Source organism: Anomalospiza imberbis, chromosome 1 (genome assembly GCF_031753505.1).
Source record: "Anomalospiza imberbis isolate Cuckoo-Finch-1a 21T00152 chromosome 1, ASM3175350v1, whole genome shotgun sequence".
In the NCBI taxonomy this organism is placed as follows: Eukaryota; Metazoa; Chordata; class Aves; order Passeriformes; family Viduidae; genus Anomalospiza; species Anomalospiza imberbis.
The window spans coordinates 148,419,415-148,431,263 of record NC_089681.1 but is presented as its reverse complement, the minus strand read 5'-3'; the positions used below and the strand labels follow the sequence as shown (position 1 = coordinate 148,431,263).

The 11,849-nt window shown below is 46.9% G+C and overlaps 1 protein-coding gene across 1 annotated transcript in view; it reads left to right on the top strand.

The window, feature by feature from the left end:
- Positions 1-778: 778 nt before the first annotated feature.
- CRHR2 (corticotropin releasing hormone receptor 2) overlaps positions 779-11,849 on the top strand; it is a 144,198-nt gene continuing 133,127 nt past the window's right edge. The window contains 1 exon segment of the mRNA XM_068175640.1: positions 779-1,201. Coding sequence (XP_068031741.1) covers positions 1,136-1,201 — 66 coding nt within the window. The 5' untranslated portion in view covers positions 779-1,135.

Genomic DNA, 11,849 nt, shown 5'->3' with positions numbered 1-11,849 from the left:
TCCTGTTACTCTTGGAGGATAGGCAGGTGGTTCAGAGTGCACAGTGTCTGAGAGGATTCTCCCTTTTCTTCCCAGGTTTGTAGGGGGCCACAGAATCATAGAAAGACTTGCGTTGGAAGGAATCTTAAAGATCATCCTGTTTCAGCCATCCTGCCAAGGGCAGGGACACCTTCCACTGTCCCAGGTTGTTCCAAGCCCCATCCAACCTGGCCTTGGACACTTCCAGGGATGGAGCAGCCACAACTTCTGTGGGCACCCTGTGCCAGGGCCTCACCACCCTCACAGGGAAAGATTTCTTCCTAACATCTGATCTAAACTTTTAGCTTAAAAAGCATGCTATTGCTATGTGCTCAAGCAGAGTCGCTCTCCCTCTTTTTATAAAACACCTCTTCACTCTGTGCACACAATGCAGTTTGCACCTGGGCACTGGGGGAAGCCTGTTGCTCCTGGAAGTTTTCAGGCAGTGGAGTTAACATTTTACCTAATGCCTGGCAGAATGGGGTGGTGGTGAAGGGATTATTAATGTTCCTGAGGGGCTGTAGGGGGTGTAGCCACTGCACCTAATTTTGGAAAATGATCCCCACCGCACCCAGAGCCCGGGCAGGGAGAATCTTCTTGCTCCTGGACACTTTGGAGGCAGCGGAATTTCCAACGTACGGGAGGGTGGAGGAGGATCCCCGTTATTTCTGGAAGCTGGTGTGGAAGGCGTCCCCATCGCTCGGGGAAGAGGGATCTCCATCACTCAGAGCTCGGCGAGGGGGCTCCCCAGCGCTGCCGGCCGGGTGCGGGCGGTGCGGCCCCGCTTCCACCCGGCGCCCGATGGAGCCGGGAGCCGCTCGGGCGCTCGGAGCCCGGGCACAGGACGGTGCCCCTCGCTGCTGGAGGCTGTGAGGGTCGCGCTCCCCCGGGGGCCCCCCGCCGCCTCCATCCCCGAGGAATCCTGGGCGGAGGGCGGGCTCGGCTCCCCCTTCTCCCTCCCTCCCTCTGTGCCGGGGCTTTGCTCTGGGACGCGCCGGCAGCGCCGGGCTCGGCTCCGGGACGGCGGGCAGGGGTCAAGGGCAGCAGGCGGGGGGCGATGCCGGCGCCGGGGCAGCGCCGAGGGTCCGGCTGAGCCCCGGGCACCCCCCGAGCTCTCATGGCGGGGCGAGCGCCCCAGCGCAGCCTCCCCGCGGCAGCGGCCGCCGCGCTCCTGCTCCTGCCCGTAAGTGCCGGGGACGGGGACGGGGCGGGGGGTGCGGGACAGGGACGTGGACCGGGACCGGGACCGGGACCGGGAGGGAGCGGGGGGACGCCCCACGGCCGCGGGGAAGGCAGGGGGCAGCCCCGGGCGCTCGCTCGGGGCTCCGTGCGGCTCCGTGCCCCGCGCCCTCGCAGGTGCGCCCCGGCTCTGCGGCACCGCTCCGTGCCAGGTGCTGCCCGGGGATCCGGCCGTCCCCGTGGCCCTTTCGTGCTCCATCACAGGTGCTGTCAGAGCCACCCTCGGCTCGCTCACCTCTGGAGCGAGTCCCTGGGCCCTTTTTAGTGCGCTCTGCCCTGTGAAACAGCCACCTTTGCCTGCCAGAAGAGGTCCCAGCACAGAGACCCCGCTGGGGTGGCAGCGCCCTGCCCCAGCGGGAAGGGGTTTTCCCTGCCATCCCCTCGCTCCCTGGCGGTGCCCGGTGTCCCCGGCCTCTGTCCCGGTGCCTCTGCTGGCACCATGTGCCCCAGCAGCGCTCGGCAGCCAGGGGTGGCGATGGGCAGGGCTCAGCCCACGCACCCAGCCGAGCACTTGCTCCGAGTGAAACCCGCAGGAAGCTTTTCTCCATCACCAGCATCCCCCTGGGAGATGCTGGGCTGAGGTGGAGACCAGGTTGGTCTCTGTCGGACTGGACTTCCAAAGCTTTCCCAGTGTTTTTTTGGTGGGTTGCTTGTTTTGAGCGACGGTTTCAAGTGTGGTTAAGCCAGACTCGAAGACAAAACGGGAGAGGTTAAGCAGCGTTGAACCTGTGCAGAATTTGGAAAAGCTGTTCCCACAGCTTTAAAAAAGTGGCAGTGGCCCTTCTGAACCGCAGTGTAATTGGTCTATCTTTAACATTTCCTTAGATAAAGAAAGAAAATCTGTTCTGTTTCCTTAAGTTCTGTCTATTTTGGTTTGGTTTGGGTTTTGTTTGTTTGTGGGGCTTTGTTTGTTTATTTTGGTGGTTTGTTTGGTTTTTTCTCCCCTCTCTAATTTAGAAAGAAAAAGAAAAGCCAGGTCAACAGCAGACTTCAGAGACAAGCAACAATTTAATTTCTTCTTTTTTCACAGTAGCTTTCTTAGAAGTGAGAGAATACTTTCTCACCTCCGCCAGTGCCGGGGTTTTTTTTATCCCCAAAAGAAGGAAGAGATCAGTGCACATGGGATCTAAGTGGCATGGGTCTACACACTTGCTGTTTTCAAGCCCAAACCACTTCTTCCTGATCTCTGTTTCTTAGTCTATTTTCTCTCCCAGTCTGTGTTTTCTCTTATTGATTCATTTTGGTCCATGAAAATATCTCAGTTTGTCTTTAGAGTGTGGGGCTTCTCAGTGGGGTTTTCAAAAGTACTCAGGTACTGAGTATTTAGCCAGACTAATCCATTCTCAATGAATCAAGAAATGTTATGTGTTTCCTCTGTGGATATAATCTATGGATTTTCCAGGTTTCCAGTTCTGCTGCAACTTTGCACTTGAATTATTTCTGTAAATTTTGGTTGTTGTGTCGCTCTTTTAAAAACAAAACTGCCTCAAAAGAAAAGGAGGAGAAAAGGTAGATTAAGGATCAAAAAGTGAAGTTCCCATAAAATCTGTTTAGTCCAAAGTGTGAACTCTGAGTGTATTCTATGTGTTTTTATAGAGGAGCTTGTTTGGGCAGAACAGGCTGATGTCTGGCAGGGGCTCGTGTATACCTGTGTGGGAAATAACATTTTGAATCTTCACCTTCAGAACAGCTCTGGTTGCTCCAGCTGTAGCAAAAGCTTTTGCTGCTCCTTTGGGGAGTGTTTTAATCCCTGAATGTTGTCAATAAATCTGGATCTCTGCTTTCCAGCTGGAGGGAACTTTACACCAAGAAGCTTAAGAGCAGTGTTTTAAAACTTTGGCTCAAAGCCAAAGCTCTTAAGTTCTTGTTTAACTTGAAAACACTTGAAAGTGGACTCAAAGTCAGTGACTTTATCCACATTTGTGGATTTGAGGAAAAGAATAGCTGCTTGTGAGAGCAGGCCCTTACCCAATTAAGGGAGTTTAAGTTTCCACAGCAGCTGAGCAATTGTGTTTTATGGGAGCTGCAGGTTTGCAACGCCCACGAGATGAGGCAACTTTCTGGTACAGAATTAGATCTGCCACATGAAAATGCTGGTGCAAATGACCTGACAGATTTCACAGGGCTGGTCAGCAAAAGGGTGAAGACTTGAACCGAGATTTATGTTCTCTTAAAGGAGTTCTGGATGTATGATGCACTTGAAAATACATTTAACTGAATGTGGGAAACAAAAAACAAACCATAAAATGAAGGCAAATTAGTCTTATGACATTTTTATATAAAGTCCTTGCTAAATTCACGTAATTTGGAGAGGGAGGGATTATTCATCAAAACCAAAAGCAAGGCTTGCTATCATTTATTTTTTCTCCTGGAGCTGTTAAAAGAGCTGGGGCAGTGTGAGTGTATCAGCCAGTGATGACAAGTTAAACAGTATTCCTGGTCTGAGGCTGCCAAAATTCAGCCCTGTTGTGAATTAATGCAGCATAAACATCTCATCAGGAGAAGCCTTTCCTGGGGCAGTACTTTGTCAGGGTTTAGTTTGTAACCATCCCATGGCAATTATTGGATGTTGGAGGGAGGTGGCTGTGTGCTGGTGTTGGCTGGCTGTAGTTTTGCCATAAAACATTTCAGTGATGATGTTCATCCCTGCCCTTAGCCAGCAAGAAAGCAGCTTTAGCTTTTGTGCATATAAGGCATCTGCTTACATATTATTATCCTGTCAAGAGCAGAGGAAAAGTCATGATCAAGTCCTCTAAACTCTGTGACCTTCATAGTCCAGACCAGAGTGTGGTTGTGGAGGAAGAGAGAGCTGGGATCTCTTTGCAGGCTGTGCATTATCAGGTGCAGAATTTTAATTTCAGCCTCACAGGTTCTAACTCCACTGCTACATCAATATGTCCAGGAAAGCTCTCAGCCTTCAGAATAAAATGCCAGGGAGTGACTTGTGCTCATGTGATTGAGCTCCTTCAGCATCTAAACCAGGGAGATGTTGCGCAGACTGTGCACAGAGCTGGTCCATGGTGCTCCCTAGCTCCCAGACCATTCCCAGGAACTGTGTGAGATACCACCAGATTGCTTGGTGTTATCTGAATGACACCATTTCTTGCTTGGGGCAGAAATGTGGCCAGGAGCCATTCTAAAAATTGAACAGTTGAAGTGATTAAGGACTTAGACCTTTGCACTGCTTGATTTATTGGCTTGGATAGAGGGTGCTGTGCTGCCATTGCTCTGGGCTCGCCCCAAGGAGGGGTTTTCCTCTAAGGCCAACTCTTCATTGCTTTCAATTTGGTGATCAGCTCTGTTTGTGTCAGGAATTACTGTGAGTTCCTGCTGCTGATGTGCTGAACTGAGAGATTCACCTCGAGAAAAACGGGGTAGTGTGCGATACAGACTTATTAAGGGTGCGTTTTCCTGTTTTCTTTTTATTTTCATTTTGCCCTATCTATTAGTAAACCAAATATTTTAAAAATACTGTATTAGAACAAACATTTGCACGTTTCTAGAGTCTTTTAATAGTTCTGCAGATCTTACTTTTTGGGGAGAGGGGGAGGTGAGGAAATGTGGGTGGCAAAAACAGGCTGCACAAGCTGCTGAATCTGTTCCTTTGTAGTTTATATCACTTTCAGGTTTTGCAGCACTGCAAATGCAAAAAGGAGATTTAGGGGAAAGCTGATTTACTCTAGATTAAAAGTTTATCCAGCAGATGACTTTTTTGCGGGAATTCTCTTTTCCACACCATGTCTGTAAATTGCAACAGATCGTGTCCGTGTCCTTCTTTCTTTTAATTTACACCGCTTTTAATCCCAAATGTAGTCTGCTCTTCCTTAAAGTGCAAACATTAATTACTGGATGTAAAGCTGGAGCTGTCCAGCGGGCCACTCTCACCTCCCTGCCTCATGTGGGTGCTCAATGGCCGGTGTTAAAGCATTGCATAAACACTGTCTTTGCCTCCTTATCTTTCTGTTCATGACAGTTGAACACTTTGCAATGGTTTGCTTTACTAAACTATTTCTTTATACAGAATTGCTTTCTTTTACTGCTAATAATTCTTTTAATCTTAACAGCTTTGAAGGTAGCTGTATTTGATTTAAGTTGGCAAATGTTGGGTAAAGTGTTTTCATTTTCTTCTCTGAGAAGTTGTATAAATTTGCCCACGGTCCTTGTTAGAAGACAAATAGAAAGTAGATCAGTCAACAGACAGAGCTGTCCTTCAGGTGACTGCTTGAATCTCGTCAGTCACATCCAAATACATGAAAATTTCATTTCCAGTTCATGGTGCCAGCATGGGGATGTTTGTGGGATGCTCCCTGCAATGCTCTTTGACAAGGAGCACGTTGTGTGGTGAGCACTGCTCAGTTCCCTGGCCCTGGGCTCATCTGCTTTGGCTCTCCCAAGCAGATGTTCTGCTGGACTTTCTCAAAGGCTGGTCCATTTGGCTGTGGAAGGGAGAGAGAAGAGCACCTCACAGAGATGAATTCCAGTGTCCTGTCCTGACCTCTGACTTCCAAGTCCCTCCTTGTTGTGCAGAGGAGCCAAGTTTGAGAGCCAGGTGCTGGGAGTGTGCTGCTCCTTCCCCAGCTCTGGTGTGGAGCTCAATGGGTGGAGAACTGGGAATCTGCCTTTCCAAACATCCCTTAAGCCTCATGTGCCTGCACAGAAACTCAGCATGTTTTCACTAAATAGGAAAGAAAATCCATTTGCTAATTCAAGAGCTGAAAAGTACTTCTTCCACGGAGCGGTGAGAAAATGAAACTAATTAAACGAAGCCAATTAAAGCTCTATAAACTTTTGCATAATGCTGGCTGAGTAACTGTCCACTCTGGGCTGTGTATGCCGGGAAAGTAAATAGTGAGTAATGCAGATGGAGATTAAAATACATTAGCTGTCCTCACTGCAATGCTAAACCCTTGCCCTGGTAATAGTAGCTGAAGTGCCAGAGGGCTGGAGAGGAGCTGCCTGCTCCCCAGGGCTGTGGGACAATCCCTGCTGCTGTTCCCCACGTCCCTGGCATGCACGAGAGCTGCTCAGTGCTGGTACCTCTGCACCGCCATGGTTTGGGAAGTGCTGTGCTCTGGCAGGGGTGGCTTTTCTAGTGCAAAGGAAGGAGGAAAGGAGGCAAAAGGGAAGGAAAGGAAGTGTGCTGACGGGCCTGAACAGGTTTCCTGTGGGGCTGCCAGCCAGGCTCCGCTCGCTGCGGTATCGATTCCCTTTGAGTGGCAGGAGCAGATCCCAGGCCTGGGCATGGCTTGGGTTTCACACCAGCAGAGGCTCCTGAGCCACGCCAGGGCTCTGCTGGGCACTGTGGCCATCACAGCTCTTCCCTTGCTGCTTGCTTGTTGTGTGAGCAAATATCCCTGCCAGGCACCAGGCTGCTCCTTCTGCTATCAATCGGCTCTTTCAAAGCAGAGAGGAAGCCCAGGGTGTCCCTCTGGCTGCTGAGGATGGTGTCTCAGAGCCCAGGAAAGTATTTTGACCAGGTGTGCTTCCAGTCAGATGCACTGAGGATCTTTCCTCATCCTGCCTCAAAACTCACCTGCTGGGACATCAGCTGAGACACCTTCCAAAGTGTAAGAATCCCCCACTTTATCAAAAGAAGTGTGTTCATGAGGAGTTTGAAGTCTTGTCAAACTTACAGTATTTCTTTCCTTCAGAAAGAAAAAAAAAAAAAGGATTAAAAGCAAATTTTATCTTTAAATACAGTAATAATTAAAAAATATATTTTCATAGTATTTGGCATACTTTTTCAATTATAATTATGTAAAAAGAGTAAAAAAATCTTAGAAACATGAGTGAGAAAGCCTCTGGATTGCTGATTGTTGTTCAAGATACAGTCTGTAAGCTGTTTACTGCATTGCCCATTGAAAGAGTGGGGAGTAATTGTTATCTGTGATTCTTTTTACCATAGGGACTATAAATCATATAGAATCAAGGAATGAAAAAAAAAAAATTGTGCTGGAAGGGATTGCCAGAAGTCCAGTCACCTTCTCAAGGCAGGGTTAATTCCAAAACCGAATAATTCTCATCCAGTTCGGCTGTGAAAATCTGCAAAGATGGAGCTCTCACAACATCTCTGAAATGTCTTTTTACAACATCTCTTTTCCAATGCTCAGTCGTTGTCATGGTGCATATTTTTTTCTTTATGTTCTATGAGATTTTCCCTCACTTCAAATTGTGAATGATGCCTGTCTTGATGCTCTGCTGTCAGCTCCTGAAAGGAATCTGACTCCTCTGAGAGGAGTCTGTGATTCCCCTTCAGGTAGTGAAAGATAATTCCAGACCTGGAGTTAAATTTCACTGTGATACTTGGTTTTCAAATCTAGAAGTGGGCTCCAGCCCAAGAATTAGCAGTTTAAGAAAAGATGGAGAGAAAGTTCAGTGCTGATACCCAGTGCCACCTCACTGGCTCATTTTTAAATCCCTGTCAGGAAATCTTGGGTCAGAGGAACATTTTCTGGAGGATACAGAGGTACCACTGTTGGCATTCCATGGGAAGCTGAGCAGATGTCTTCAGCTGACAAAGTCTTGATCCAGATGGGTTTTTACCTTTTTTCAGGTGGCAGAGACCTGAAAAACAAAGATGAGGAGCTCAGATTTGTTGAGCTGAAGCTGGGAGAGCCTGTGAGGAGTGGCTTTGGAAGTGTAGTGGCAGTGGTGACAGTGCATGGGTGAATGATCCTTGCAGAGGCTCTGCCTGTAGGTGAAGGTTCCCTCTGGATGAGGAAGGTATTGGCATTCACTTGGGTAAATATGACTTTTAAACTTGAGCTGCTCTGGATTCCCTGAGTGTTTGTCTCCAGTGCATGATTATCTCATCCTGGAGTCCATGTTTAAAGCACAGGTGATGGATTGGTCCTTGACAGTGGTTCCTTCTTCCACTTCTGAGCACTGGGGAGCCTGAAGCAAAGCCTGCTGGAATAGGGGGGTGAGGTGAATCACATTGCAGCTGCAGAGAGGATTCACAGGAATGGGAATTGGGTGGGAAAACATTATTCACAGACCTAAGGAGAGGGCAGACATGAAGGCAGGAGGGTCCTGAGGGGCTTGCTCCCCTTCCAAGCTCTGAATATGATACCCACATGACGAATGACCAACAAAACTTCAAGGATGTGAAACTGAAAAGTCTTTCCATTAAACAATTTTGTTTCAGGAGGGCTGCAGCTTGTGATTCAAATGCAGTCATGCTCATTTTCAACATCTCAGGTTGCTTTGGAAGGGTTTGGAGACCCAGTTGGACAAGTCCAGCCCATGGGTGGCCTTAACCACGTTTGGTTTGTATCTCATGATTCAGAAAATCTCTCAGCACCTGCGTGGCTTTCGTGGATGAAGAACCTCCCCTCCAAAAGCTGCTTCTGCAGAGCATGGAGGCAGATCTGCTCACTCAAGGCAGATCTGCAAGTTTCAAAGACAACAGTGAAGTTCAGTGGTGGGCTCAGTGTAGCAGGTGCTCGAGGTGTTTTTTTTTTTTTTTTAATTTATTTTTGCATAAAGATTGATTTAATTTCATGCCTTAAAACTGAGCGTGTGTTTAGTTGCTTTATTGAACTGGGGTCCTAATTCCCATTCCATGCAGACTTGTAGTCTCTTTTTCCAGACTTCCTGGAAGAGCTGCAGAAAACATCTGGCCTCTTAAGATCATGGAGCAGTGTCTCCTGGAGCATTTGGTGTTCTCTAGCAAGTAGCAGTGTTTTATGTGGCCACTTGGATTAACTCAGAGGGAGTTTAAAGAGCTGAATGATGATTTGAAAAGGAGCCTATTTTTCTTGAACTGTGCTCAGAGTCCTTCCCTTTACTGTAACCTTAGCTGGCTCAGGTTTCAGGTTGCAGGCTCCTGTGAAAACTTGTATTTAGACTTTCTATCCCAAATGGAAATTATTTTTCTGGTGAAGCCAAGCCAAACAACTGTACACTGCCAAGTGCTGCTGCACGAGTGATTTTAAGTTACTGTGTTGAGAAAGGCCAGAAACATCTTGAGGCAGAGGGCTGACCTTTTTGATTCTCCATAAAACAAAGTCTTTCCAACACACTGGCCCTCTGACTTCTGTTCTTTAATAAGCATCTCTTTCTGATGCATCTTGTGGATGAAGTAACCACATGGCAGTGGATATAAACCCATCCTGGCCATTGTGAAGATGATTTTCCCCTCCTCTCCTCTGCTAATCTCTGTTTTTGTCCTGAAGTAGCAGCTTTCACTCTTCAGATTGTACATATTCCTTCAGGTGATGAGTAGTCAGCAAATATTCCAGCTCTCCTCATTCTCTCCCATGTGTTGCCCTCTCTCAGAAGGAAAGAGCTGCTCAGATGAACACTAGCATTTTTTATAAGAGCATTCCAAGGAATATTTGGTGGTTTTTTTCCCAAAGCCTCTGTTTCTCCCCACCAGTGATGTAGAATTTGCCAGATGCCCACCTGCCCTGGAAACTGTGTTCAAACAGAGGATGGATTTTGTCAAGGAAGTGTGGGATTTGCTTTGGTTTTGCTGAGTTGAGCTCTTTCACTAATAACATTTTCATTGTGAAGTTAGATGCCTGTGTTTCCCTAAGATGAGCTTCTCTGCACACAAACTAAACTTTTGCTTATATTTGGGCCACTGCTCTGAGCATTTCCGTCCCAGAAGCTGGGGTGAGAACTCAGTCTCATAGTGGAGATGGAGTGAATTTATTTGCATTGCCTAATTGAAGAACTAAAAATTAAATGCAGGTTTCTCTTTTCTCTCACACTCATACATTTTTTTTCTTTTTTTTTCCCTGAGTTCTGGGGCAAAGCTACTAAGCATCAGATTTTCTGTGTGCTGAAGACAGTTTTGCTGCATTTTTGATGTTGAAACGAGGTAGCATTTTCAGCCTTGGATATTTTAAAGAAACACATGGGAAAAGCTGGAGTCTTGAGACCAGTGGAGGTTCCCATAGATGAAGGGTAGGAAGAAGCATCCTCCTGATATAATCCATGCCAGGTGGTTTCTCAGGAGTGGAAAATGCTTTGGCTTTATAGAGAGCACAGTGAATAGTGCAGGGTGAGACTTTGTGTGGCAATGGAGATACGAGATGGACCCTTCTCTTGTCAGCTGTGGACTGAGCACATTCTGTGTTGATAACTGCCACATTTTTCCATGTTGGAAGGTTACTTCATCTTGCTCAGTAAAAGAAAGAGCACAGATGACTAAATAAGATGGTGATGTGCTCGTGTCTTTCTGCAGCCATCATCTCTAGGAATGTTTTGACCTCTCCTTTTGTATGTAGTATCTAAAGAAAATTTAGGAAGGATGCATCTAAGCTACTCTGTCCTTACAGTGCATAAGACCCAGCTGATGCAGTCAGTGGAGGTCATTCAAATTTAAAGATTTAAAATACTGCAGATGAACTGAATCTGGAAAATTCCTGCTTCTCTTCCTGAATTCCAAAGGAATCCCTGTGTGATCAGCTCAGCTGCTGCTCTCTCTGTTTTGAAGTCTAAATCCCACTGCTTTTCTGGGAGTGGTTTTCTGCTGAGATGATGTTGTACTTCCATGGGATGGATTTCTCTGGGACCTCAGGAGTACTAGAAACTACATTTTTTTTTAAAAAAGAGTTTTTGCTCCGTTGCTTTGAGGCTGTTTCAGATGTCAGCACCTCTCAGCATGCCACCAGCAGATGTTTGACAGGGAGGCCTAACAACTGGCTTTTATTAGAGCACTGCAATGTGGCATCTGGGAATTCTTGTGTGAGGATGGGAAAGGGGAGTGTGTGCATCTGTCCATGTGTGGCAGCATCCACTGCCTCCAAACTCACCTCCACCTTGGCAAGGGGTGTTCCACTGTCGTGGGTCATCCTTTTCCTCTTCAGTCCTTCCCTTCAGCTCGCATTCCTGCTAACTTCACCCACTCTGCTGCTGCCTACTGTGAGATATTTAAAATTACCAGGTGCTCCATTGTGTCTCTGTGGTAGCCCCATGCTTGTGTTGACATTTTTGGATCCTATCCATAGGCTCGGGGGCTGGTTTATATTCCAAAGCCATTCCTTTATATTCCTGTAGCTATTTCTTCCATGTTTGAGAGGAGAAGACAACCGCTTCCATGCAGGTGAATTTTACAGCACCGCTGTTCATTTGGTTTTATATTTTTATATTGCTTTGTAGAGGAACTCAGTATTTCAAACCAGGACTCTTTGTTAATTCTTCTTAAAATGAAGTTGCAAATCCTCTCTTAACCTGGATGAAATAAACACAAATGCTGGTGGGAACTGAGAGTAGGCAACTCCTGTGTCTTGTAGTTTATGTCCTCTGACAGAGATAAAGATCTTTCATGAATTAATGAAGAGCAGTGACCATGTCCAAGGGGAAAGGTCCACAAAATGCCCATGAGAGAGGCAGACAGTGCCACACCAGAGCAACTCATCCTTTTCCCAAAGTCCTCTCAGATGTGAATGGGAAGTTGACCAAAAGCTCTGTGGTTTTTTTTTTTTGTTTTGTTTTTTTTGTTTTTTTGGTTTTTTGGGTTTTTTTTTCTGAAGACTCAGAGCTGGCCTGCTCTTAGTTGGTGTCCCTGCTTTGGAAAGTAAAGGATTCATTTCCACCTCAGTCTTTGCCTTGGCACATTAGTTTTATTTGTTCCTAAATGT